Genomic DNA, 27,900 nt, shown 5'->3' with positions numbered 1-27,900 from the left:
GAGAGGGAAGACAGTGTGTGCCTACCTCTGTCTGTAAACAGCAAGGTCAGGATGTGCTGGCCCTCTGGTGAGAGGACAGGACAGAGGGGTGTTGGGCTAGAGGGGGCCTTGCCACAATAAGGGCCCTCTCAAACATGTCTATGTGTCTTTGCCTCTAGGTTTGCAAAAGAAAAGATTCTAAAGCCTTGGGATCTTCATGCCATCACCAAGCATGATGCCCTCCTCCCCATTCAAAAGCAATACACCCCCTTCTCCTTCAGAGGGACAACCCAGGGAGAAATGGGTGGTGGGGATGGAGGATGGGGAGGCCTGGAAAAGCATTGATGGGGCCAGGGTTCCTAGCAGGGTCCCATTTCAGGCATCTTCAGAAAGTGCAAGAGCGTGAGCCTCCTGGTCCCCCTCCAGTGCTTTCTTCCGGAGGATAGTGGACTCAGTGGACACCCGCATCCATGCCCCAAAGCTTTTTGGCTTCAGTCCAAGCAGCTGGCAGGTTCATCCTTCCCCCTATGGCCCCAAAAACACCACTTCCGGCCCTCCTGCCTCTATTTGGGCTCTTCCTGCCTGGATCTCTATACCCACGCCTGCCCTTCCCTCTGCAGAGCTTTCTCCCTCCCTTCACGAGCCTTATTTCGCTCTCTCAGTCTCCATATCTATTTCTTTCCCCCTTCTTCCCTCCTCCCCTGCTTCTCTCCTCCTTGCCATCCCTCCCGAGCCCCAGTATGGGTCTCCCCGCCTTCCTCCCTCTCAGGCTGCATCTCCCCCCTCCTTAGTGCTCACCCCTGCACCTCTTTCTTTGTATTCTTCTCACCCTCTCCCTGCCTCGCCAGCATCTCTCCTCCCCCGCCCGGCTTCGGCCTCCCCCTGCCTCCCCATCTTCAGCTCAGTCTCCTCCCCCTCGCTCCTCTTCCCTCCCCTCTGCCTCGCCCCACTCCAGCCCGCATGCCAGGATTTCTCTCCTCCCTGGGGGTCTCAGTGCATCTCCTTCTCCTATCTGCCTGCCTCCTCCCTCACCGAAGGGTTAGCGGACACCCATCCTTCTCTGCTTGCAGACCCCACCACCACCCGCACCACTGCCGCTGTCTCTTCTTCACCGTATCCTCCTCTACCCACCCTCTTCTCTCTTCTCTTCTCCCTGCCCCTTTAAATCTGCCTGGCCCAGCCTCCCCCGTGATGCTGGGATGGAGCAAACATTGATTTGTGCTGGGATGGAATCGGAATTTTGATTTATTTTTCCTCTCCCAACCATAAGAAGAAAAAAATAATAAAAACACCCCCTCTTGAGAGCCCCCTCCCCCTTTGCATCCAGCTCCCAGCTCTTCTTCCCTATCTCCATCCAAGGCAGATTTTTTCCCCTACACTATTCTCATCTTCCCCCACCCTTGCCACTACCTCGCCCCCCCACCCAGCCTTCTCCTCCAGCTGGGGAGAGAGGGGACTCTCCGGACTCCCCCACCTTTCCTCTCTGGGTTGGAGCAGTCTCTCCGGAAGGGGAGGGGGCTTGGCTTGTCCGGGCGAGGTGGGAGTGGAGGTATCCTGCCATGGATGCTGTGCCGGGGAGGCAGCCTGAGCCCCAGCCCACATGGTGAGTAGCCTGCCCCCTCCTTTCTGCCTGTCTGCCCGTCCCCACCCTGGACTTTCCCCTGCAGAGCCTCCCCTGGGCCCCATCCATTGCCCCCGGAAAACCGTCTGCCCACCTTGGTCCGATCTCCCCGCTACATATTCTACCCCCACCCCCATCCCTTTGCCAGAGACGCCGAAGAACCGGGGCAGAAGGGTCCTGACAGCAGCCAGGGAAACGGGTGCCCTACGATTCTGCCCAGCCCCCTCTTAGGACCCCCAAACTGCCATCCACACTCGACACTTCGGGGTTCTAGGTTGGAGAATTGGGACTCCCGCTTGGGGTTGGGGCCCCAAGTCCTGGGAGGGGCCCGCTCCACAAAGACAGAAATGGGGGAAGCCCCCATTTCCCCAAAGCTTGGGAGCTGCTGGAAGATGCTGCCGAAGGAGGGGGGTGGACTGGGGGGCGGCGCTGATACCCCAGAGCCACCGGGCCAGGGAGCGGCGGGCAAAGAGGAGGGGCCTCTCTCGCCACTTGCCCCCCTCCCTCTTTCTCCGCAGCCACTCAGGATGAGGGTCCGGCCCTACCTGCCCTCGCTGGGGCCCCCCCGCCCTGCCCCGGTCTAACTGCCCCCGCCCCCAGGCCTCGCCCGGCTCCAAAGCCCCCAGCCGGCTCTCCAGCCCCAGGATGCGCTGAGCCGCCGGGGGGCTGAGGCCGCGCCAACTACATGCATGTCCCCCGGGGGCAAGTTCGACTTTGACGACGGGGGCTGCTACGTGGGGGGCTGGGAGGCGGGGCGGGCACATGGCTACGGCGTGTGCACGGGCCCCGGCGCCCAGGGCGAGTACAGCGGCTGCTGGGCACACGGCTTCGAGTCACTGGGCGTCTTCACGGGGCCCGGCGGACACAGCTACCAGGGCCACTGGCAGCAGGGCAAGCGCGAAGGGCTGGGCGTGGAGCGCAAGAGCCGCTGGACGTACCGCGGCGAGTGGCTGGGCGGGCTGAAGGGGCGCAGCGGCGTGTGGGAAAGCGTGTCCGGCCTGCGCTACGCCGGGCTCTGGAAGGACGGTTTCCAGGACGGCTACGGCACCGAGACCTACTCCGACGGAGGTGCGGGGCCTGGCCCACTAGTGTCTGTCTGCTCGTCCGCGTGCGCCTTCCCCAGCCTTGCGCCTTCGCCCGCCATTTGCGCCCCTGCGCCCATCCATCTTTCCCCCCGACAATTCTCCATCGATGTGACCCCCAGCCCCCAATTTCTGCTCTCTCCCACCATGATTATGCTTTCCTCAATTGTCTGTCTTCTGCTCGCTTCTCCCTCACCCCTTCCCTGTCTGCCTGTCCTCACACCTCCCTCTCTACCTGTCTGTCCCCAACACCTCTGCCCTCCGTCGGGTCGGCGTGCCCCTCAGAGTCCTGTTTGCCTATCTAAACGCCGCCACCAGCCTGTCCTTCGCACGCCTGCCGGGCCCTCCCAGTTTCCCCTGTCTACCCGCACTGCCAAAATCCACGTAGGGCTCCTGCTACTTGCCGGTCTTCACTCTGCTCTCGCACACTTTCCGGCCCAGCCTGGCCTGTCCCCGGCTCCCAGTGCCCTTCCCCGACCTCCACACTAACTGCCTCCACCTCTCCCGCCTGACGCTTGGGCTTCCACGGGCGCTTGGGACTTGGGACGCAAGGAGCCCAGCGGCACGTCCTGACTCTTTCTCCCACCCCTCCGCCGCCCGCAGGCACCTACCAGGGCCAGTGGCAGGCCGGGAAGCGCCACGGCTACGGGGTGCGCCAGAGTGTGCCCTACCATCAGGCGGCGCTGCTGCGCTCACCCCGCCGCACCTCCCTGGATTCCGGCCACAGCGACCCCCCGACGCCACCCCCGCCCCTGCCCTTGCCGGGCGACGAGGGAGGCAGCCCCGCCTCGGGCTCCCGGGGCGGCTTCGTGCTGGCCGGGCCCGGGGACGCCGACGGTGCGTCCTCCCGAAAGCGCACTCCAGCGGCCGGCGGATTCTTTCGCCGCTCGCTGCTGCTCAGCGGGCTCCGAGCGGGCGGACGTCGCAGCTCCCTGGGCAGCAAGCGAGGCTCCCTGCGCAGCGAGGTGAGCAGCGAGGTGGGCAGCACCGGACCGCCCGGCTCGGAGGCCAGCGGGCCCCCGGCCGCAGCGCCGCCCGCCCTCATCGAGGGCTCGGCCACAGAGGTGTACGCGGGCGAGTGGCGCGCAGATCGGCGCAGCGGCTTCGGCGTCAGCCAGCGCTCCAACGGGCTGCGCTACGAGGGCGAGTGGCTGGGCAACCGGCGGCACGGCTACGGGCGCACCACCCGCCCCGACGGCTCCCGCGAGGAGGGCAAGTACAAGCGCAACCGGCTGGTGCACGGCGGGCGCGTCCGCAGCCTCCTGCCTCTGGCCCTTCGGCGGGGCAAAGTTAAGGAGAAGGTGGACAGGGCTGTCGAGGGCGCCCGTCGAGCCGTGAGTGCTGCCCGTCAGCGCCAGGAGATCGCCGCTGCCAGGTGGGCGTCCAGTTCAGAGGCCAAAGCTGGGCTAAGAGGAGGGGTTGCGCTGGGGACCAGGAAGGGGGGTGTGCCTAAGGGAGGACTAAGGCCCAAGGCCTAGGGCTTGCTATTGCAAGCCTAAGGCCAGGCAGTTGTACCCCTGGGCATTCTTGGTGTTTATATCCGAGGCTACAGGTGGATGTGGGTGTAACTCTGGGTAGCTGGGTATTTAAGGGAGATGGTGTAAGACTGTAAATGTGTCTCGGTGTCTTTTGTGTGGAGATGTATGTCTATGGAATCCATTGTTGTGTGTGGGAGTAGCAAGGAACCTGTTTTGTGCAGGCCCAGAAATCTCTTGGAATTCAAAACATGTCCCTAGTCTTCCTCCTCTTGCAGCTGATCCAGCCTCCAGGCCTCAGGCTGGGAGCATCAGCCCTGGGTGGAATAGGGACTGTCCCTTCCTAACCACGTCCCAGCCTGACACCATTTCAGCCTTGGGCCTTTGGGAAGTCTAATTTATACAGCTGACCTATCCGCCTGAAAAGATAGTCTCTCCCAGTTTTGCCCCCTCTGCCTTCTTTTACCCAACTGATGGGAGGTTTGAGGGGAGGAGGCTTCCCCGTAAATGAAACTTTTCTGTAAATCAAATTACATTTCCTTGCATCAGGAACCTTGTTATCTAAAGCAGTGCTGTCTAACAGGAATATTATATAAGCCAAATAGGTAGTTTTAAATCTCCTAGTAACCACATTAAAAAACAAAAAGAAGCCAGACATTGTGGCACACACCTGTAGACCCTTGAGAGGTAAGAGGATCACTTGAGCCCATCAAGACCAGCCTGGGCAACATAGCAAGATCTTGTCTCTGAAAAATAAAAAACCAAACAAACAAACGAATAGAAAATTTAAAAAAAAAGCAGGTGAGATGAATTTTAATAATATTTTTATTTAAACCAATATATCCAAATATTAGCATTTCAACTGGCAACCAGTATAAAATTATTAAGATATTTTACAAATTCCTTTTGAACTAAGTCTTTGAAACCTGCAGCTCCCTGGGCAGCAAGCAAGGCCCCCTGCGCAGCGAGGTGAGCAGCAAGGTGGGCAGCACGGGACCGCCCCTTAAATTTTACACTTAAATCACACCATTTCCATTCAGACTAGACATGTTTCAAATGCTTAATAGCCACATATGGTTTGTAACTACTGAATTAAATAGCACAGATCTGAAAGAAGGCCGGGCACGGTGGCTCACGCCTGTAATCCCAGCACTTTGGGAGGCCGAGGTGGGCGGATTACCTGAGGTCAGGAGTTCGAGACCAGCCTGGCCAACATGGCGAAACCCTGTCTACTAAAAATACAAAAATTAGCTCAGTGTGGTGGCAGGTTCCTGTAATCCCAGCTACTGGGGAGGCTGAGGCAGGAGAATCACTTGAACCCGGGAGGCAGAGATTGCAGTGAGCCGAGATCACGCCACTGCACTCTAGCCTGGGCGACAAAAGCGAAAGCCAGTGTAAAAAAAAAAAAAAAAAATCTAAAAGAAGCCAAAAATCCACTTGTAATGAGATTCATATACCCCTTATTTATACAACTCACATATTTGAATTTTTACATATTGAATTTTCTTTTAAAGGGGTGGCGGATTTCATTTAAATTTGAGACTTTTTCAGAGATCAGAGATCAGGATATGTCCAAATATGCTTAAATGAGTTTGTATAATGGGTGACACAGTGAGTGTGTGTGTGTGTGTGTGTGTGTTAGAGAGAGAAAGAATATAAACATGCCAAATGTAGAGTAGACATTTGAGTCAGAGAATGTGCATCTATAGATGTGTCTGGGAGTCTGGATGTTAGAGCCCAGGGACTTAAGCCAGGGAAGGGGGAAGGCAGAGCACCAGGGAACATTTTAGGCTAGATAGGGTGGAGACATGTGCAGGAGAAACTGATCTCAGTAACTAGAGGATCAGGCAGTGGGAGGAGGTTGGTTGGTCTCCCCAGCAACAGGCCTGGCAATCCCGATTGGCTGCCAGCTGCCATGGAAACAGCAGAGCCTCAGCAGCAGGTGCCTCTGCCAGGTAGCCTGAGCCTGGCCTGAGTCTGATGCCTGAGCACAGACTAAGTCTACTGTATGGGACTTGATCATCCATATTCTTCATACACAAAAACAGGCCTCATCAGTGCACCAGTTTCAGGCCACCAGAATAACTCAATACAACCCAAGACCATGATCCTCATGCTCACAGCTCAACAGGTGCCCTTGACAGCCCTGTCCACCTTCTCCTTGACTTTGCCCCACTGAAGAGCCAGAGGCAGGAGACTGCACATGTGCCCACTGTGCACCCTGAGTCCAGTTCAGTTTCAGGACAGGGCTAGTTATATACAGTCTGAAAGTCCTAAGATAGAAGAACCACGTTATCTGAGATCCCTCCAAACAGGCTCTAAAGATCTTTGACCCACCAGGTTTGAGGAGAAGGAGCAAGTCATAGCTCCCAAAGAACATAAAGAAGAGGCTATGGACTAAGAATATGCACAGTAGATATCACCATCCTCTTCCCCACCCCCATACCAGACTGCCTTCCTAAACCAGAGAGAACAGGCCTGTGACCAGAGGAAGTCATGGGGTGTGATCAATTCAAGCCCATGGCAAGCTCACCTGCCTGCCTTTTTCTCAGCTCTTTTGTGTCCCACCCTCAGAATTACAGAACTCATTTAAGGATGACAAGGCATCTATGATTAACAGCAGAGGGTAAAAGGGAAGAGAAAACTGAGGAAGCATCTGACATCAGAGGGAGAACTGAGAAACAACAGTGGGGAAGGACTGATCAGACTCCCAGGTCGCCTGCACCTAAGGAGCAGGGAAAGAGGGGGCTGTGGAAGGAAGACTAAGGGTTTAGCCAGAAGTGTAGTTGCAATGGTCAGAAAGGATATTGCATATTAGTAGGGAGAGGGGATGGGATCATTACCGAAAGGGGAGACCCACTCTTATTCCAGTTCCAGAGCTCAGAAAAGCATGAAGGGGGGCAGGGGTGGTAGCAGTGAAGAGGGGAAGAACAATGTGATAACAGAAGAGGCCGAAGGAACACAAGATAGGAAATTCTCATGCCAGGAAATCTGCACTGGTAGAGGTAGGATTAATAGTAAGGAGAAGTGACAGTAGAAAGAGAAAGGGAGGCAGAGACTGTTAACATAAGGGAGACGGTGGCTCTGAACAAGGGGGCGGCGCAGGGGCGAAGCTGCTTGGAGGGGAGGATGGAGGTACAGGACCCTGCGCTGGACCCCACGGAGAGGCCTGTGACTCCAGGGGGGTGAGAGGGGTTAGTAACAACAGGAGGTGCTAACTGCAAAGAAGGTGGTAGGATAGCTCATAAGCACCAAGCAGGACTGCAGGGGATGTGCTAAGAGTGAGGTCTCTACTGTCACTGGGAAGGGGGAGGATAGGAATGGAATTACACAGTTCCAGGAGGGCCTGGCCCTTGCAACTGGAAGAAGTGTTACTACAGGACGTAGCAGTAGAAGGGTGTGAGAGGAGCAGGAGGGTGTGATGATGGCAAACGCAGCCCAGGTCAGGAGGAGGATACCAAACGGGAGCTGCCCTGGCCTGCCAGGAAGGGAAGCAGCTGGCAGAGTGTGGCGAGGGGTGAAGACTCCAGAGGAGAGGAGGATGTGATGTAGAGGGGACAGGGGCTAGGGGGCTGGAGCATCTGAGCAGGGACTAATTTGAAGTGGGGGAAGGTCTGCTAAATCCCTGTCTCTGGACCCGACAGGGCAGCAGACGCCCTCCTAAAGGCAGTGGCAGCCAGCAGTGTCGCTGAGAAGGCCGTGGAGGCAGCTCGAATGGCCAAACTGATAGCCCAGGACCTGCAGCCCATGCTAGAGGCCCCAGGTGAGACATGGACAGCTCGGGGGAGGGCAGTGAGGCCCCTAGGGAGCTAGAGAGGCTCAGGTGTGGGGAAACAGATGAGAAGCCCTGCAAGGGAACTGGGGATAGGAAAAAACAAGGAATGAGGGTGCAAGGAACACAGGGTGGGGGCCAGACCTGGTAGTCTGGGGAGTGGGACTTGGGAATGTATGCAGTAGGATAATAGGGGGTTTGGGGTCTGGTGGTGAGAGGCTATGAGCCTGGGAATTCCAAAGTCCTGGGAAGTGCCCAATCAGGAATAAAGCTGCAGCCACTCCAGCCCAAGGCCAGTTAGGCCCCTCTGATTCTCAGCTATCCCTAACCCAGGCCGCAGACCCAGGCAGGACTCAGAAGGTTCCGACACAGAGCCCCTGGATGAGGACAGCCCTGGGGTATATGAGAACGGACTGACCCCCTCAGAGGGATCCCCTGAACTGCCCAGCAGTCCTGCCTCCTCCCGCCAACCCTGGCGACCCCCTGCCTGCCGGAGCCCACTGCCTCCTGGAGGGGACCAGGGTCCCTTCTCCAGCCCCAAAGCTTGGCCTGAGGAGTGGGGGGGGGCAGGCGCACAGGCAGAGGAACTAGCTGGCTATGAGGCTGAGGATGAGGCTGGGATGCAAGGGCCAGGGCCCAGAGATGGTTCCCCACTCCTCGGAGGCTGCAGCGACAGTTCAGGAAGTCTTCGAGAGGAGGAGGGGGAGGATGAAGAGCCCCTGCCCCCGCTGAGGGCCCCAGCAGGCACGGAGCCTGAGCCCATCGCCATGCTGGTCCTGAGGGGCTCGTCCTCGAGGGGTCCTGATGCTGGGTGCCTGACAGAAGAGCTCGGGGAGCCCGCTGCAACCGAGAGGCCTGCCCAGCCGGTGAGATCCTCTGTCCCTGCTGTGTGCCCTCTTCTCCCAAAGCCTTGCCTCCCATGCTTTCCAGAACTGTCTGATCACTGGGGGGCTTTTTATCTCACTCGGCTTCCTCTGCCTGGCCAGTCTTGGACCACATCCCACCTCAAAAAAAGAGAGGGCGTTCGAGCTGGAAGGAACCTTACACACCTGCAAGCCCAACTCCCTCATGTGACAGATGGGGGAACTGAGGCCCAGAGCACTTAAAGTAACTTGCCCAGGCCGGGTGCGGTGACTCACACCTGTAATCCCAGCATTTTGGGAGGCCGAGGTGGGCGGATCACGAGGTCAGGAGATCGAGACCATCCTGGCTAACACAGTGAAACCCCGTCTCTACTAAAAATACAAAAAATAATTAGACGGGCGTGGTGGTGGGCGCCTGTAGTCCCAGCTACTTGGGAGGCTGAGGCAGGAGAATGGCGTGAACCCGGAAGGCGGAGCCTGCAGTGAGCTGAGATCGCGCCACTGGACTCTAGCCTAGGTGACAGAGCAAGACTCTGTCTCAAAAAAAAAAAAAAAAAAAAAAAAAGTAACTTGTCCAGGGTTATAAACTAATAATTAATGGGAGAGCCAGAACATTTTTCCCCCGTTCTCCTTCCATATCATTTCCAGCTCTCAGTTGTCCTACTCCACCCCCACCCCCACCTCCGCACTTTCTCTCTTTGGTGCCCAGAAATAAAAAAGGAAAAGATTGTTCCCTCCCTACCCTGACTCTCCCTCCCTCTCCTGGGAAGAAGTTGAAATAGAGAAGAAGGCAGAAAACCGGGAGAGGCGGAGTTTCCCCAGAACCCTCTACTCTGATTGGGCTTTAGGCCTTCTGTTTCCTAGCAACCACATCCTCACCCCTTCATCCCTCTGCCTTACTGCAGTACTGGCTGCTGCTGCCAATGTCTGCTACTAAGGCCAGGCACCTCCTGCCTGGGACACATGATATGCTGATGGGAGGGGACCAGAGGGAGGAGGTGGAAGGGCTGTCCCTCTATTGAAGGTGTCAGAGGAAAGGTGGGGCCCTGCCTGGGAGAAGAGGGGGTTTTGCAATCCAAAACAAATGTTGGTGATCCCCCTGCTCCAGGCTGTGCAGGGAGGTGCCTGAGACCCTTCAGCTCTGCCACCTCAGTCAGGGCAGGAAGGTGGGCCCTGTCCTCAGGGACTGAGTCTGCTTCCCCCTCTGTCTCTCTAGGGAGCTGCCAACCCCCTGGTGGTGGGAGCCGTGGCCCTCCTGGACCTCAGCCTGGCGTTCCTGTTCTCCCAGCTCCTCACCTGAGGCTACTTCCTGGCCTGGTTCTGGCTTTGGTTGCGTGCCTCTTCACCCCTTTGACCTGCCTTTTTTCTCTTCTCCTCTTCCTGGCTATGTTTTCTCCTATCTTTCTTTCTCTTCTTCCTTTCTTTTCTGTGCTCCTTTGTTTTTTTCTCTCGCTTTTTCTTTCCCTGTCTTCTTTCAGATTCTCTCATTTCTTCTGGATCTGTCTCTATATTCCTCACTCCCTTTCCCATCCCAACCCCTTCTTTCTCTAGATTGTTTACATATGAAGGGCTTTTCTCTCTCAGAGTTGCTGTCTTCTCTGAGACACACAAATCTAAGTCAGACCATTGCCCCACGCCCTCCCACCTTTTCTTTAGACCTCAACTTCGCTGCGGGTGGGGGTTTGGTGTCCTAAGGAGACTCCTGGAAGCTGAATGGAGAGGAGGAAGAAAATGAAGGAGTGATTGAATGTCAGGCAAGGCACTGGCTGAGCTGCTATGGCTCCCTAGCCTGAGGGGCCTGGTGTCCCTCTGAGGCCTAGTGAAAAAGCTGCAGGAGGTGCATCCTCCACCTCTAATCTTGGAGGCTATTATCTCCCCTCCAAGCACTGAGCTGGGTTACTGCCCAATTCCATCCTTCCCTGAGGGAGAGAAGGGAAGTGAAAAGTAGAATAACTCCCTAGCATTTCCCTCTTTTTCTCCTCATCAGCCAGCCCCTCCTCCAGCCCCCTCTGGTGGCATGCCATGCCAAGAGCAACGTGTGAAGGAACAGAGAATATCCAATGCAGTCAGGTCCACCCCGCCCAGACTTTGCCACTGACTTCTCCCACCCTTCTGTCTCCCCCATAATAGTTTATTTGGTTGGTCTGGACTCACTTGTGGCCTTTCATTAAATTCCTAAGGGGCCTGAAGAAGACATTTCTACTGCAGAGGGTTAGAGGCACTTGAGCAAGGCCCCCACACCCCAACTCTGGGAGTTGTGGTGGAGGAGGCACTTCTGGGGGATAGGACCAGACAAGATAACAGGAGCTCACAAGGAAGCAGAAGCTGTGACAGTTTAGTAGTCTCAAAATGGGTTATATCCCTTCCCCCTTCACATCAGAATCTTGTGAAATGGGAAAACAACAGAAGGAGGGGATCAAAGATAGCTGATCTCACATGCTTCCCAGGCAGGGCAGAGGTGGGAGTCAAACCCGGGTGACAGGTGGGTGGAGAGCCCTGTTTGAGGTTGTGGCTGATCCCTCTCTGGTATTTGCTTTTCCCCTGGGAGCAGGAAGCCCTAGGAAGAGGGGACTGTAGGGTCCCCAGGGGATCTTTCCTCCCTCCCCTGCATGAGGCAGAGGCAAGCTGCCTGCCAACCCCCTCCCTCAAGGAATGGCCTTGCCCGGGAATGCCCACCACACACACCCTCTTCTTTTTTTCTAGTCAAACTCTTGTTTATTCCTTGGCTTGCCTCCCTCCTTCCTCCCCTCTCAACCTTTACTTCTGATTTCTATTTCATGGAATTTGGGACTGAAGTTAAACTACAACAGTGCCGCCAACACCAAGTCTTGCAGGAAAAAAATACAAAGAAATTTAACAAAAAAAATATATTAATAAAAAAGTTCAAAAAAGGGGGGGGATTGTCATCTCCTTTGGGGTGCGATGGCTTCAAATCCAAACTGAGGCTCTCCGGGTAGTAAGGATGTGCGAGGAGGCCTCTTGAAGAACTCCAGGCCTGTCATGCTGTCTCTCCGCTAAAGCCTGAGGCCCGAGGTCAGAGGATTCAGGAAGGCTCTGCAGTTGGCCCAGGAGGGCGGGGTCCCGTGGTGGAGGCGGGGAGAGGGAAGGACCGCACGGAGCACCAACCCCTGCTCGGCCCCGTACCAGGAAGCGCTGGGGGGCAGAGGAGCGGAGTTAAGGCAGAAGCCAGGTGAGGCTGGAGTCCTGGGGTAGGCAGGCTGTCGCTGCCGCTGCCACTGCCTGAGATGGAAATCGGGGGAGGAAGCTCGCGGAAGAAACAGCGGAGGGTCGTGGAAAGAAAGCAATGGCTGAGCTAGGGATGGGGTACCAGGTAGGGGGAGGAAACGGGACAGAGAAATAGGTGGGGCTCCGGCGCATGCTCAGTAGGAAGGGGCGCCGGTGGGGTGCGGACGCATGCGTAGTGGGCTTCTCGGGCGGTGGGGTGGGCGCGGAATTTGGCGACCCACTTCGGGAAAGGTAAAATGCGGGCGCAATTTTAGGGTACCTGTGGGACCCGGGCCCTTAGGCTCTTGACACAGGACGGGCCTGGGCCGAAAGCCCAGGCACGCCCGGCCAGAGAGTGTTTCTCCACTCCCGGACTCTGCCAGTCAGGATGGTGGTGCCTTCGCTGAAGCTTCAGGACCTCATCGAAGAGATTCGCGGGGCCAAGACTCAGGCCCAGGAGCGGGAGGTGATCCAAAAGGAGTGTGCCCACATCCGGGCCTCCTTCCGCGACGGGGACCCAGTGCACAGGCACCGGCAGCTGGCCAAACTGCTCTACGTCCACATGTTGGGCTACCCCGCCCACTTTGGACAGGTACTGGCCAGGAATACCTCCCTCCTGAGCTTGATGAAGGCTAGTGGGGCAGAGTCCCAGACTCTCTCACCTGTTTACGCCCTGGTTTTTTAAATTCTACAATTTCAGAGTCTTCACAGCCTGCACTGCAAACCTCTTTCCCCATTGCTACCCCTACTGGTCATCAGCTGGCCTGAACCCTTCATTCTCTGGCCAGCCCCTTTAGGGCAGGCATCTCCTCCTCTCCGCTCCCATCCTCCTCAACTCCTAGGTCCTCCTACCCACTAACGCCTGAATTTCCTAAGCTTCTCCTCTTGTTGAAGGGAGAGTGATGAGATATGATGCCCCACAGGTTAATCTGGTTTTAAAGAGGAAGATGGAACAGGGATGTGAGTGTCTATGGTTTCACCCCTGCCTCTTCCTGGTCTGCCCCCTTCACTATAGATGGAGTGCCTGAAACTGATCGCCTCCTCCAGATTCACAGACAAGAGGGTGGGCTACCTGGGGGCCATGCTTCTATTGGATGAGAGGCACGATGCCCACCTGCTCATTACCAACAGCATCAAGAAGTGAGAGGGTTCTGGCAATCACCTGGAATCAGGGAGATGGGAGAGTAGGGACCTTGGAAATCCCAGGGGACTGCCTGTTGTGGGTATTGAAAAGGACTGATTTTCTCAGAGGTTTGACTGACCATCCTCCCAAACCCTGCAGTGACCTGAGCCAGGGGATTCAGCCAGTACAAGGCCTGGCCTTGTGCACTTTGAGCACCATGGGCTCTGCTGAGATGTGCCGAGACCTGGCCCCAGAAGTGGAGAAACTGCTCCTGCAGCCCAGTCCCTACGTGCGCAAGAAGGTGAGATGGCGGGACTCTTGGCACTTGCTCCTGCACACTGCCTGCTGCGTGCCATATAGTAGTAGATGCAGGGGTCCATCCCCTCTGACCCCTGTCTGAGGCCCCTGACCTCTGCAGGCTATTCTGACTGCAGTGCACATGATCCGGAAGGTCCCTGAACTCTCCAGTGTCTTCCTCCCACCCTGTGCTCAACTGCTTCATGAGCGTCACCATGGTAAGGCTGTGGGGCTCCCCATCCTTTGCTTCAGCTCTATGGACAGAAGAATTGAAAATCGGATGGGAACCCCAGCTCACAGGAGAAGGGTAGTGCACACACACAGGCACACACGCAATAGACTCTCTTGCCCCTGGCCCCCACCATTCACTTCCCCGACCCTGACCCCAGGCATCCTGCTGGGCACCATCACGCTGATCACGGAGCTCTGCGAACGAAGCCCTGCAGCCCTCAGGCACTTCCGAAAGGTGGGCTGGTAAAGGGGCAGGCCCTGGGCCTGGAAGAGAGGGTCAGTGGGGAAGGAATGGGGCTTTAGCTGGAGAGGATTAGAACAAATGCCCAAAGTTGTGCCCTCCCTCCAGGTGGTACCCCAGCTGGTACAGATCCTCCGGACTCTGGTGACAACGGGATACTCCACAGAACACAGCATATCTGGAGTCAGCGACCCCTTCCTGCAGGTGGGGTGACCTTTCACTGCTGTATCCCTGGATCAGAGAGGGCATAGCAGTAAGACCATGACCAGTGGTTTCCTCCCAGAGAACACTGGTTCTCTCAGTGTCCTGGGCAGCAGAGTAGCAGGCACAGGATTGCTCAGGTCATCTTAGGACCTGTGAGGGGAGAGGGAATGCCTAAAAGTCAGGAAAATACAGTTTGGTAACAATTTTTTTAAGCCTGTCCTAAACTCCCCTGGCCTCACACACCTCTGTTCCCCTCCCACGACCAAGGGACCTATGGAGGTGAGGAGGTGGGGGAAGACTCTAGGGAGCGAGCCAGACCCTCACAGTGCTGTCCTCCATGTTGGAGTTTTCTCCTCAGCCCCATGACTTGTTATCCTATGAACCCCTCCAACTTTCCATTTTCAACCCAACCTCAGGTCCAGATACTTCGTCTGCTTCGGATCCTGGGCCGGAACCATGAGGACAGCAGTGAGACCATGAATGACTTGCTGGCCCAGGTGGGGCCTGGGAGGGCACTGGTTAGCTGTGTTGCTTGGAGACCCCACCAGCCCTGGGTGCCCCTCACATGACTCCTCACTGTGCAGTGGCCATATAATTGCCTCTCCATCTCCTCTAGACAGTGAACTCCATGAAGAAGGGACACAGTCTGTCTTAGTGCTATTGCCCCAGTGCCCAGGCTGGCCCTGGCACATAGTAGAGGCTCAGGGAACTTTGTTGGATGGTTGAAGGATGGACAGATGACATGTTGGAGTCCTTCAAGAATCCTGAGAATTACCTGGGCTTGTTGGCGTGTGCCTCTAGTCCCAGCCACTCAGGAGGCTGAGGCAGGAGGATCACCTGAGCCTGGGAGGTCAAGGCTACAGTGAGCTGTGGGCGACAGAGTGAGACCCTGTATCAAAAAAAGGAGACCTGAGGAGGGCCTTGAGCAGATACATCTCCTCTCTCATCCACTCAGGTGGCCACTAACACAGACACCAGCCGAAATGCTGGAAATGCGGTCCTGTTTGAGACAGTACTCACCATCATGGACATCCGCTCTGCAGCTGGCCTACGGGTATCATCCCTTATGCCTCTCCCACTATGGCCCCGCCCACCACCTCACCCACACAGGTCCTGCTTGCTGGTTTCTTCCTCCTAGCCCCATCATCTTGCGCCAATGTGTTCCCACTCCTCAATGGCTGAGCAGGTTGCTCCTTTCCTGACTGACCCCAACTTCTGCCTCTCATAGGTTCTAGCTGTCAACATTCTTGGCCGCTTCCTACTCAACAGTGACAGGAACATTAGGTAATAGTCCCAACTGTCTACCTAGGCTGTGCCACTGATCCCCTGGCCCTCTGCCCTCCTTCCTCCAAAGCCTCCTGATCCATTTCTCTCTTATCTCATCCCTATACCCAGGACAGGACGGGGAGTGGGGGCTGATGGCCATGGTATGATAGAACCTCCCCCATCCTGACCAGGTATGTAGCCCTGACATCACTGCTTCGACTGGTGCAGTCTGATCACAGTGCTGTGCAGCGGCATCGGCCCACTGTGGTGGAATGTCTACGGGAAACTGATGCCTCCCTCAGCCGGTGAGCAGTGATAGAGGGGACAGGACAGCAGGGCAGAGGTTCCCAGTGCCTTGTGGCCAAGACTTGAGCCAGCTTAGAGCAGCTGGAGTAAGGGGACTGAGGGAGACAGGTCCCTGGGGAAGCAGAGGGCCTGAGGCATGGACCAGGATGACCTGGGCTACCTACATGGAAACCTCTTTCTCCTGCCAGGAGAGCCCTGGAACTGAGCCTGGCTCTGGTAAATAGCTCCAACGTGCGAGCCATGATGCAAGAGCTGCAGGCCTTTCTGGAGTCCTGCCCTCCTGACCTACGGGCTGACTGTGCCTCAGGCATCCTGCTGGCTGCAGAGAGGTGAGGTGCCCAGGAGTCAAAGAGGGTAGAATCTGGGGAGGGTCAGTACCAGGACTGATGAGCCATATATCCCCTAGGTTTGCTCCAACCAAACGCTGGCACATAGACACCATCCTGCATGTGCTGACAACGGTGAGGCAGGGGCCAGTCAGAGAGCTGGGCAGAAGTGGTCAGGATTCACCACACTGACTTGGCCATGCCCACACCTTCCAGGCGGGCACCCACGTGCGGGATGATGCAGTGGCCAACCTGACCCAGCTGATTGGGGGGGCCCAGGAGCTACATGCCTACTCTGTGCGCCGCCTCTACAATGCCCTGGCAGAAAACATTTCCCAGGTACCATTCCCACCTACCTAGGCCCAGGGCTGCCCAACCACTCCCTTGCCCATCCTGGGCCACCTCCTCCCTACACTAGATTCCAATTTTTCTCTCAAGGTCACAGCTACTTACATAGTGCAGAAGACATCCGAGCACAGAGCCCTGTTTTTAAGAACATCTGGGCTTTTGTCCTGACTCTGGTACCTCCTGGTTATGTAACTACAGATGACTAACTTCCCTTATGCTCCATGTACCCTGACTGCCTCTTAGAAATGCCTTGAGATTAAAGCTCCTGTGTTTATGAGGTTTTATTATTACCTTGAATGCTGAATGAATTAACAAGGCCAGCCAGTATCTATAGCCCCCTTTTCCATCTTAATTAAATAGGGTGGGCAGAAAGCATCCACCCCTTCCACAAGGGAGGGACCCTCTCACATTTCCATTCTGTGTGGTTAGGCCATGTAGTTCTGATGCTTGGCCACCAGAGGGCAGTGGGAGCCAGGTAACAAACTTCCCTTTCCCCACCCCTCCAACCCCCCACCATCTTTGCACTGCCTAAAGGGATATTGCCAGGTCTGGAAGTGAGGAGGGGACCTCAGACACTGGCCCAGCAGTGTTTCTTTCTTTCTCTCTCTCTTTTTTTTTTTTTTTAATAGAGATGGGGGGTCTCGCTCTGTTGCCCAGGCTGGTCTTGAACTCCTGGTCTCAAGCGATCCTCCCGCCTCAGCCTCCCAATGTGCTGGGATTACAGGCGTGAGCCACCATGCCCGGCCAGCCCAGCAGTTTCTTATCCCATGTAGCAACCACTGGTGCAGGTGGCAGCCTGGTGCATTGGGGAGTATGGGGACCTCCTGCTGGCGGGGAACTGCGAGGAGATTGAGCCCCTTCAGGTGAGACCTCATTGGGGGTACACTGAGGAGGGACTCATCAGGGGGACAGGACTTGCACCAGGGCCACTAACTGTATCCATGTCTGAAGGTGGACGAAGAGGAAGTGCTGGCATTGCTGGAAAAGGTGCTGCAGTCCCATATGTCCCTGCCAGCCACTCGAGGATATGCCCTCACGGCCCTCATGAAGCTCAGCACTCGCCTCTGTGGGGACAACAAGTAAGAAGGGGTCCCAGCCCCTTGAGAGATGGCCTGTCACTGGGCCCACCCATTTCTGAGTTTCTTTCCAGGCATACATACCCAGCCCTCCCTACCCCCCAGCCCTTAGGTTCTTGTTTTTGAGCCAAATCTGGGTATTTCCCTGCTCCGTGGGCCTTTCCTTCCTGCCACATCCTGCAGTGGCACACTGCCATTGCCACTTACATACTACACTGGCCCAGCCGCATCCGCCAGGTGGTGTCCATCTACGGGAGCTGCTTGGACGTGGAGCTGCAGCAGCGGGCTGTGGAGTATGACACACTCTTCCGGAAATACGACCACATGAGGTGTGTCCAGCACTGTGCTGCAGCATGGGACCCAAACCCCTGCCCTCTCCCAAATGCCCTTTTCTAGGTACAAGGGCCTCATCCTCACCTGTGTTCTTCCACATCCACGGTGAGAGCTTCCCACCCACTGTTAATTGAAGCTAAGCTGGCTTCCAACCCTCCTTGTTCATCTGAAAATCAGCAACAACATGTCATTTTAGGAAATCAGAAGGGTACTTCTGAGTCACCATGTGCCCAGGGGTCCATGTTCCTAGTCCTCATCCTAGATGCCTCTTGTGAAAGGCCCAGAGACCACAGAGAGGCACACTTGCATTCCATCCTCTCAGGGCTGCCATCCTGGAAAAAATGCCTCTTGTGGAGCGAGATGGCCCTCAGGCTGATGAGGAAGCAAAGGAAAGCAAAGAAGCAGCCCAGCTTTCAGAAGCAGCTCCAGTGCCCACAGAGCCCCAGGTGAGAAGGCTAGAAACTCTGGGGTAGGAAGACAGGCTGAGCTTCATACCCAGCCCTGCCCCTTCTGTCCCTTCTGCCAGGCCTCACAGCTCCTGGATCTGCTAGATCTCCTGGATGGGACTTCTGGGGATGTCCAGCATCCTCCCCCTCTGGACCCATCCCCAGGAGGTGCCCTGGTACACCTGCTTGACCTTCCCTGTGCACCTCCATCCCCAGGTAAGCCTAAGCAAAGGAGAGATGTCTTAGAGAAGGTAGGTAGAAATGTACTGCTTCTCCTCCTAAGCCAAGGGCTGAGGCTCATGGACCCTGCTTCTTCCTGTGTGTCCCCCATCCCATCACCATCTCAGGAGGTAAAAGAATGAAGTCAATCATGGTCACCTGTCTTCCCTTTGTTCCAGACTTCTTTCCCTGGCCTACAGGGCCCTTCTTCCTCCCCAACCCTTCTTATACCACTTTCCCACTACCCACTCACTGCCCCCTTCTCAGCTCCTCACACCCTCCCACCCTTGGCATTTCATGTTCTTTTTTACATGGAATGTTCTTTCCCCAGCACATCAAATGACCAGCTCATTCTCACTCTTCAGGCTTCAGCTAAAATGTCAGATGCCTTCCCCTACCACTCCTATTTAAGTCAGTTCTCCCCAGTTATTCTGGCATGACTTACTTCCTTCATAGCATCTATTATGGTCTGTAATTATCTTGCTTTTTTTCTTTTTTTTTTTTTTTGAGACAGAGTCTTGCTCTGTCACCCAGGCTGGAGTGCAGTGGCGTGATCTCGGCTCACTGCAACCTCAGCCTCCCGGGTTCAAGCTGTTCTCGTGTCTCAGCCTCCCAAGCAGCTGGAACTACAGGCACGAGCCACCACACCCGGCTAACTTTTTGTATTTTTAGTAGACAGGGTTTCACCATGTTGGCCAGGCTGGTCTCAAACTCCGGGCCTCAGGTGATCCACCCGCCTCAGCCTCCCAAAGTGCTGGGATTACAGGCATAAGCCACCATGCCCGGCCCTTTTTTTATTGTTTCTCTCCCCCATTAGACAGTAAGCTCCAGCCTCATCTACATGTCTACTTTGTTACTAGCCTTTCGAGTAGTGCAGGGCCAGTAGGTGTTCACTCAAGTTTTGTTGAATGAATGAACAAACATGTTCTCTCAAACCTGCACACTGAACCGCCTCTGTCTCCCTACTCTAGCTCCCATCCCAGATCTCAAAGTGTTTGAGCGTGAGGGAGTACAGCTGAATCTGTCTTTCATTCGACCCCCTGAAAACCCTGCTTTGCTGTTAATCACCGTCACTGCCACCAACTTCTCAGAGGGTGATGTCACCCATTTCATCTGCCAGGCTGCTGTGCCCAAGGTTTGTAAAGATCAGAGTTCAGAGGTGGCTTGGGGACTCCAGGAGAAAAGGCCACTAAGTGGAGGAGGTGGGTGGGAGACAGTGTGAGATGGGATTGAGTCATCTGGAGATCAGCACTTGGGGAGTTACAGGAAAAGGGTGTGGAGCCACTGAGTGTAGAGGGGCTGCCTGAGCCCTACCTACTGCCACACTGTGCTCTGTTAAACTCCTGTGTTCAGAGTCTCCAGCTGCAGCTGCAGGCCCCCAGTGGGAACACAGTTCCAGCTCGGGGTGGCCTTCCTATCACCCAGCTCTTCAGAATCCTCAATCCTAACAAGGTGAGCTTCAGGAGTTCCCCCAAGACAAGACCCAGGGGTAGAAGAAGCCATGGGTGCTAACCCTGGTCCCCGCTCTCCCATTTCTAGGCCCCCCTACGACTAAAGCTGCGCCTCACCTACAACCACTTTCACCAGTCGGTGCAGGAGATCTTTGAGGTGAACAACTTGCCTGTGGAATCGTGGCAGTAACTGTCTCCACTCACAGCCTGAAATTCTCCTGTGTCCCAAACCCCAGGGGGCCCCAGCAGCTTCGAACCTACACCTGAGGGCTACCAGCAGGTGGCGCTCTGGCTTTGCACTGCAAAAACTGGGGACCAGCCCCTTTCTCCCACAAATAAAGCCCAATAAAGCCTGAGAGGGGAGGAAAGCCATATTTGGGTATATTTGAAGTGGAAAGTGTGTATGAATAACAGCAAGGGAAAAGCATTCTTACATAGGAGGTATGCATCTTCCCCTGAGCCTTGAGAACCTGTCTCAACACTGGGGCGGGGAGGGGGCAGCTGTTGGTTCTTTCTAACCCTCTCCAGGTCAGGGAACAAATTTGCCCCTAAACTTCCACAGGAGGCACTCTACCCTCTGGGGCAGAGCTGGGCACAGTGGCAAAATCAGATTAGAATTTCTAGAGTTCTAACAGGGATTCCCAACCATTTCCTCAACTTGCTTCTGTTTCCCACACCCCAAGGCAGGGAAATCCCTGCTGCCTCCCCTCATCTTCTAACTCAGCTGTAAGGCAGTTTAGGAGCCGCTGGCAGAATCAATGGCATCGACCAAGGGAGGGGGGTGGCAAGGGATTTTCCTGTGCTTAACTACTGATCACAGCTAAGTGGAAATCCTGTAAACACGAGCGGAAATCAATGGAGGCTGCTTAGCGGCCAGGGGAGAGGGGCGGCCCACAGATTGCATCTGACGGATGAGGGAGAGGAAGCAGCCAGGGAGGGCTCAAGGAACAGTAGCTTAGAGGAGGGAGAAGAAACAGGCAGAGCTGGAGACAGAGGAGTCACTGTCATAAGGGACACTGAGGGGAGAGGCACAGTGGGCCCAGGAGTGGACTCCATTAGACCCAGAGTTCCCTTCCCCTTCTAGGAAGTGACACCCCTAGCCCAGGCAGTTGTCAGGATCTTCAGTCTCTTGTGGCCTCTCTCTGGAGCTGTTCACTTCTAACAGGCGCTGATAGTCTTGAGGCCGGAAACGCTGTAGATACACGATCAGCTTGGCCGGTGCTGTCTCCTGTGCAGGTACACCTACAGGTAAAAGGACAATGAGGAGAGAAATGGACAGAGCCACAAGCACTTGGACTCTGCTCCCTGCCCACCTAGCCAGGACTCCATGGATGTTTCCAAAGCCACACTGGGGTTCTGAATGTCACCCACCCAGCTTCTGTAACACACTAGTCCACTCCCTGCCTGCCTGTGGAAGTGGGACCTAAAAGAGCAACTTCAGGCAAGAGTGGGACTAGAAGCCACACCTGAGCCTCTCCTCCAGCAAGGAGAAATGGCGAAGAGGCACCCAGGCGCCAAGAAGATGAAGGATGCCTCAGCATCAGCTCATTTCAGTTATTACCCTGTCCTGCAATCAAGATTAAAGCCCTAGACCAGGCCAAAGCTCATTAGCTTAGTAATGAAGCACATGCAGAGATGTACACATAGAAACCAAGAGCTATAGAAAGAAGAGGAGGGAAGCTATAGCCATAGGGTGGGATTGACATAGAATTCTCACCTCTACGTGGTGAGGTGAGAATGGAACTGCCTGTTGCCAGTGTCTGTTGTTAGTGCCTGGCAGCATGCTGGGCACATAGCAAGGAACTCAGTGTATGTTTGCTGAGGGGCTCAAACAGCACTGCAGGGCTGTAAGGCCCCATGGGATGCACAATTCCACACTAGTGTGGATGAACTGTCTATAAGGGAATTATGCTTGGGAACAAATCTGCCAAATCATGCCCCACTGTCTCACATAACTATAATGTTATTGTCCTTTACAAAAAGCCAAAAGGACAAATTAAAAGGATCTAGGTAATTGTAAAACGAAAGGACAAGATTGGTTGGACTCTCGGTGTAGTGGGCAGCGCATCAGTCTCATGATCTGAAGATCCTGGGTCTGAGCCTCCCAGAGGGCAGCTTTTGTAAACAGGCTTACTTTTCACTCCTTGTGGAGGAGTGGTGACTGAAGAAGAAGAAAAAAAAAAAGATTGGGGGAAGGAAAAGTCAAAGCAGGGAACTGAGAAATGAAACTGAAGGAGATCTGGCTATAGGTATGAGAACTAAATGAGGCAGGTTGGCTGGAATTAGACACATGGAAGGACTAAATCCAAATTAGCTACTGTTAAAGAGAAAATGAGATTTCACACAACTGTAAGCAAACTTATAAAATTGCTAAAACAATTCCCATTACAAAAATAATCCAGGCCAGGCACAGAGGCTCACACCTGTAATCCCAGCACTTTGGAAGGCTGAGGCAGGCAAATTGCTTGAGTCCAGGAGTTCCAGACCAGCCTGGGCAACACGGCAAAACCTCGTCTCTATTAACAAAAATTTTTTTAAATCCAGAGGCCCTCCCCCACTACATGGTCCAATGGGTGCCTCCAAAAGAGAAAAGTGGGGAGCAGGAAAAGCACAAAAGGGCCTGTCTCCCTCACCAAGCATGCTGCTGAGCCTGTGGATCTTCTCTACGGCAGTTGGTACTTCAGCCTCCTCATGCACCAGGGCCTCTACCTCACCCACAGCGTAGCCAAAGTCGGCTGTATCCAAGTCCACCCTGAGCTGTGGCTCCTCTTCATCAGCTCCCAAGAGCACCAGCTTCCAGGCACTCCGCTTAGTCACAAAACTAGCTACTTCCTGCAGCCCCAGTGGGCCCAGCATAGCAGCCACATCTCCAGCCCCCAGGCCGTCAGCCCCCAGCACCTTACAGAGCTGGGCCACAATTGCAGGTTCCGCTGTGAGTTCCTTATACTCCGTGTGGGGTCCTAAGACACCTGCTGCTCCAGGACATTTGAGCTCCCATCCACTATCCTCTCGTCGTCGCAGCCAGTGGTCAGCCTGCATGAGGCTCAGCTCAGGGGTGTCATAGTAGGTGTCTCGGAAGGTGACCCGGTGCTCCAGGGTGCCCCCCAACTCCTGCAGCCGCTCCTCTGTGCCAGGCCCTGGAAGGAACTTTCGCTCCACCTCAATCAAGCCCTGGGCCATGCTACCTGCAACTGGCTGAACAAACGTTTGCTGAGTTCTCAAGGATGCAAATCCTGGTGCTCAGCTCCTGGGGCGTCAACTCAGTACAGACCCCCTCCCTGGAAGAACTTATGAGGGGCACACTGTGTCGCAATAGTCTCTAGGGCTACTGCCCTTTTCTCTCTACCTCGGTGACATTAAGGCCCCGTCGGTGATATTTTAAGGCCCTGACAGTGACAGGTCTCCAGGAAAATCCCTTCCACTGCTGCTGATGTCCTCAATCCAAAGAGACCCCTAGAAAGCAGGCCAGGTAGCGGGTGTCCTTTCAACGCCCGCCTCTCTACACCTTGCCACCCCAGGAGGCTAGTGGCTCACGACCCGGGAGGACCTGTCCTTTCCTGCTACACTACCGGCCAGCGGAACCTCAGGTCTCGCCTCAAAGCCCGAGAGTCTCCTCGCGGGACCCAGAGAGGGGGAAGGGAGCCCACGCCATACAATCGCGAGGAATGCCGGGAGCAGTTCCTGATCCCGGACCTCGGCCCGATCCTCCGCGCGCCCGGCAGGTCCCGGCACCAGCGGCCATATTAGGCCCGTTGTGGCGGTGCCTAGAGCAGGCCAGGGCTCGAGACACCCGCTATGTAACGGGAGGCCGCGAACCCCGCGGTGGCCAGGGGAGCGAGGCCGCCCTCTTGCACTCTGCTCCTCATTGTCGGCGCCGCACGGCTCCCGGGGGTTGGTACAGGTCTCAGGCCTGAGGCTGAGCCAGGCACCCCGAGGCGCGGATGCATGATGGGAGATGTAGTTCCAAAGGGAGACTTTGCCCTCTCGCCCCGCCCGTCGCTATGGTGACAGGAAAGCTGCACTTGGTGCCTGCGGTACTCTACCTAAAGCAGAAGTGGGGCTACAAGGCGGCGGGGAGAGTCGGGTGCAAGGAGCTCAAGCCCCAGTCCCGTCTCCAACACCCCCCGCCGCACCCCCATGGGCCTGGAATACAAGCCATTGACACTGTCCAACAGATATCTGCTATAGCAGCCAGCTAAGCGCAGGCCAGTGGCAATGGTGGCGAGGGAGGTTGGTGGGGGGAGGGAAGGGGGCGGGGGCAGCGCGTAATAAAGTCCAGTTTAGCTACTCTGGAGTTTTAGAGGGGATCTAGTATCTCCTGGCATGAACGTTCAGGCTAAGAGTGGGTGAGAAACTTTCTGTCAGAGAATAAATTGATATTTTGGCCAGGAACTAAAGATATGATGGTATTTCAACAGTTGGAGACCTAGATGGAGACAGGAATAGCCTAAGCAAAGGCCCAGAAACTGGAGGGCACCTGGGTGGTATGTAAGTAGAAGACGAGTCTAGAAATGCAGTTGAGGGAAAAGCCTTAAGTGCTAGATGAGGAGTTTGTCAGAGTTTCCAGTGGCCGCTAAGCAGTTTTTGTCAGGTGTAGAACTACTTATGTTCATTTAGAATACAGAAAGGCCGGTGCGGTTGCTCACACCTGCAATCCCAGCACTTTGGGAAGCTGAGGCAGGTCAATCACCTGAGGTCAGGAGTTCGAGACCAGCCTGGCCAACGTGGAGAAACCCCCCGTCTCTACTAAAAATGCAAAAATGAGCCAGGCATGGTGGCGCGTGCCTGTGTTCCCAGCTACTCCAGAGGCTGAGTCATGAGAATTGCTTGAACCTGGGAGGCAGAGGTTGCAGTGAGGTGAGATGGCGCCACTGCACTCCAGCCTGAGCGACAGAACGAGACTCCATCTGTCCCCAAAAAAATAAAATTCAGGAAAACATGGGGTTGGCCCTTTGAATGCTTTGGGAGACAAAATATTAATAGAGATGATTCTTTCTTACTCCCTCTGAGGACTATGGTTATCTGGAGACTCTAACTATATGTCTGACCTTCCATGTGAGGAAGCTCCCTGAGGAACCGTGGCTCTTAACTCCTGGACTCCTTCCTATGATGGGTGAGAAGTGCCATGTTCTCAACACCTGCCCTCTCACCAGTATGTTTCTGGAAACACATGACCAGTGAGAGGTATTATAGGGAGAAGGACACTGGTTTAAAGACATGGCATTTTGGCCAGGTGCGTTGACTCACACTTGTAATCCTAGCACTTTGGGAGGTCAAGGCAGGAGGATCACTTGAGGCCAGGAGTTTGAGACCAGCCTGGGCAACATAGGAAGACCCTGTTTCTACAAAAAAAAAAAAAAAAAAATTTGTTAATTAGCCGGGTGTGGAACTGCATGCCTGTGGTCCCAGCTGCTCAGGAGGTTGAGGCAGGGGGATAGCTTGAGCCCAGGAGGTCAAGGGCAGTGAGCTACGATCCTGTTACTGCCTGCACTCCAGCCTTGGCAACAGAGCAAGACCCTGTGTATAAATAAATAAACAAATGGCATCCTGAACTTGCGGTAGCTTGGGTCAGCCTCTGGCCCCACTCCATGTTAAGCACTGTTGGTTAGTGAGGGAAGCAACCCCAGCTCCTACAGCCTGCTTTTCATCCATCTTTTGCTTTCCAGTTTTGTTAACCTGGGATGAAGACCTGATTTTTCCTTGTGTTATAAGGTCCAATCCAGTGGGGCAAAAGCAGCAGCTTATTTGAACAGAAAGACCAGTTTCCGGAGCCAGACCTGAGGTCAACTCCCAGCTTCACTTTCTAGATGTTTGGTCTTCGGCAAGCTACTCCACTTTCCTAAGCATCTGCTTTTTTGTTTGTTTGTTTTTTTGTTTTTTTTTTTGTTTGAGACAGAGTCTCACTCTATCTCACTCTGGCAACCTCTGCCTCCCGGGTTCAAGTGATTCTCCTGCCTCAGCCTCCTGAGTAGTTGGGACTACAGGCACGTGCCACCCCACCTGCCTAATTTTTGTTTGTTTGTTTGAGACGGAGTCTCGCTTTGTCACCCAGGCTGGAGTACGGTGGCGCCATCTCAGTTCACTGCAAGCTCCGCCTCCAGGGTTCACACCATTCTCCTGCCTCAGCCTCCCGAGTAGATGGGACTACAGGCACCCGCCACCATGCCCAGCTCATTTTTTTGTATGTTTTTAGTAGAGAGGGGGTTTCACCGTGTTAGCCAGGTTGGTCTCGATCCCCTGATCTCGTGATCCACCCGCCTCTGCCTCCCAAAGTGCTGGGATTACAGGTGTGAGCCACCGCGCCCGGCCTGTTTTTGGTTTTGAGACAGAGTTTCACTCTTGTTGCCCAGGCTGGAGTGCAGTGGTGTGATCTTGGCTCACCACAACCTCTGCCTCCCGGGTTCAAGCGATTCTTCTGCCTCAGCCTCCCGAGTAGCTGAGATTACAGGTGCAAGCCACCACACCCAGCTAATTTTGTATTTTTAGTAGAGACAGGGTTTCTCCATGTTGGTCAGGCTGGTCTCGAACTCCTGACCTCAGGTGATCCACCTACCTCAGCCTCCCAAAGTGCTGGGATTACATGAGTGAGCCACCATGCCCGGCCAGCCTCTGCTTTTTCATTGAGAAAATGTGGCCTGCCTCACAGTTACCTGTGAGGATTCAGTCATAAACTGTCACATAGTATAAACTCAAAATGTTCATTTATCTCTCCTTTTTGTCATGTGAACTTCAGGGTTTTGTTGTGTTGTTTAAGAGAAGTAGGCTATAGCAGTTAGTATGGGCCTTGGAGCCAGACCATGGAGGTTTTTGAGTCTTGGCGCTGTCACTTACTTATTGGCCATTGGACCTTGGGCCTGTTAATTTACTTGTTGGTGCCTTAGTTTCCTCAATTGTAAAATGGGACTATAATAGCATCTACCTCATGCTTGAGGTATTGAGAGGAGTAAACAATATATGTAAAAGTGCTTGGAACTGTCCCTGTGCATTCAAGAAATCTTAGAAATTATTGTTATTAGAATACAGGAGCGGCCGGGTGAGGTGGATCATGCCTAATCCCAGGACTTTGGGAGGCTGAGGCCGGTGGATCACCTGAGGTCAGGAGTTTGAGACCAGCCTGGCTAAGATGGTGAAACCCCCGTCTCTACTAAAAATACAAAATTAGCAGGGCTTGGTGGTGGGCACCTATAATCCCAGCTACTTGGGAGGCTGAGGCAGGAGAATCACTTGAACCTGGGAGGCAAAGGTTGCAATGAGCCGGGATCATGCCACTGCACTGCAGCCTGGGCGACAGAGTGACTCTGTCTCAAGAAAAAAAAAACAAACAAACCAAAAAACAGGCTGGGCGCGGTGGTGGCTCACACCTGTAATCCCAGCACTTTGGGAGGCCGAGGCAGGCGGATCACAAGGTCAGGAGTTCGAGACCAGCCTGACCAACATGGTGAAATCCCGTCTCTACTAAAAATACAAAAATTAGCTGGGTGTGTTGATGCATGCCTGTAATCCCAGCTACTTAGGAGGCTGAGGTAGGAGAATCGCTTGAACCCGGTGGTGGAGGTTGCAGTGAGCAGAGATCGTGCCACTGCACTCCAACCTGGGCGACTGAGCGAGACTCCGTCTCCAAAAAGAAAAAAAAAATTCAGGAGCACTTAATAAGCTGATAAACTGAAGATGAGGAGGAGCCCGAACCGCCCCCTACCCAGCTCAGGGGACTATGTAACCGTGTGGAGAGGCAGAAGCTCTCAGAGACTAAAGAGTAATTGCTGCGGTAGAGAAGGTTCTAGTACCCAATGGGGGGCGGGGGGTGGAATAATAAGGCAGGAAGAAGGGAATGAAAAAAGGCGGCCTTGGGCGGCTCAGGGCTTGTTCTGAAGCTGATTTAAAACAAAACACATGTATAGTTTCTGCAGGCCACAGGATGAAGAGAGGAGACGGAAAAGAGTTTAAAGGGGCCTGCCCTCTTTGCAGGCACCGGCTTGAACCTGGAGGCTACCTGGTGGGCTGGCCGGCCTGTCTCTA

The 27,900-nt window shown here is 54.8% G+C and overlaps 3 protein-coding genes across 17 annotated transcripts; 2 read left to right on the top strand and 1 right to left on the bottom strand.

Annotated features, from left to right (window-relative positions):
• Positions 1-665: 665 nt before the first annotated feature.
• On the top strand, positions 666-10,140 carry JPH4 (junctophilin 4). 2 transcript variants are annotated; one of them, XM_054448918.2, is made up of 7 exons: positions 666-1,582; positions 1,749-1,874; positions 2,119-2,668; positions 3,286-4,057; positions 7,802-7,920; positions 8,263-8,795; positions 10,009-10,140. In XM_054448918.2, exons 3-7 carry the CDS (start codon positions 2,290-2,292, stop codon positions 10,090-10,092), a joined length of 1,887 nt encoding a protein of 628 aa, XP_054304893.1. In that variant the 5' UTR covers positions 666-1,582; positions 1,749-1,874; positions 2,119-2,289; the 3' UTR covers positions 10,093-10,140. The 2 variants fall into 2 exon arrangements, with proteins under 2 accessions (XP_054304893.1, XP_054304892.1); XM_054448917.2 differs by lacking the exon at positions 1,749-1,874.
• A 1,759-nt stretch (positions 10,141-11,899) lies between these two features.
• Positions 11,900-20,256, top strand: AP1G2 (adaptor related protein complex 1 subunit gamma 2). 14 transcript variants are annotated; one of them, XM_063651451.1, is made up of 22 exons: positions 11,900-11,982; positions 12,401-12,609; positions 13,033-13,157; positions 13,300-13,441; positions 13,559-13,655; positions 13,827-13,903; positions 14,018-14,113; positions 14,530-14,610; positions 15,069-15,167; positions 15,342-15,397; positions 15,571-15,684; positions 15,874-16,014; positions 16,092-16,146; positions 16,228-16,350; positions 17,133-17,222; positions 17,311-17,438; positions 17,660-17,764; positions 18,091-18,214; positions 18,295-18,430; positions 19,405-19,568; positions 19,787-19,885; positions 19,973-20,256. In XM_063651451.1, exons 2-22 carry the CDS (start codon positions 12,406-12,408, stop codon positions 20,072-20,074), a joined length of 2,358 nt encoding a protein of 785 aa, XP_063507521.1. In that variant the 5' UTR covers positions 11,900-11,982; positions 12,401-12,405; the 3' UTR covers positions 20,075-20,256. The 14 variants fall into 14 exon arrangements, with proteins under 14 accessions (XP_063507521.1, XP_063507518.1, XP_054304889.1 ...); XM_054448914.2 differs by having other exon boundaries at positions 11,932-11,982; positions 12,405-12,609; XM_063651452.1 differs by having other exon boundaries at positions 11,935-12,123.
• On the bottom strand, positions 20,243-24,793 carry THTPA (thiamine triphosphatase). Its single transcript, XM_054448919.2, has 2 exons — positions 22,518-24,793; positions 20,243-21,126 (listed from the first exon to the last, which is right to left on the bottom strand). Exons 1-2 carry the CDS (start codon positions 23,062-23,064, stop codon positions 20,981-20,983), a joined length of 693 nt encoding a protein of 230 aa, XP_054304894.2. The 5' UTR covers positions 23,065-24,793; the 3' UTR covers positions 20,243-20,980.
• Between the last annotated feature and the right edge of the window lie 3,107 nt (positions 24,794-27,900).

Source organism: Pongo pygmaeus, chromosome 15, assembly GCF_028885625.2.
Source record: "Pongo pygmaeus isolate AG05252 chromosome 15, NHGRI_mPonPyg2-v2.0_pri, whole genome shotgun sequence".
In the NCBI taxonomy this organism is placed as follows: domain Eukaryota; kingdom Metazoa; phylum Chordata; class Mammalia; order Primates; family Hominidae; genus Pongo; species Pongo pygmaeus.
The sequence above is the reverse complement of the archived record's forward strand: the minus strand, read 5'-3'. Positions and strand labels throughout refer to the sequence as shown.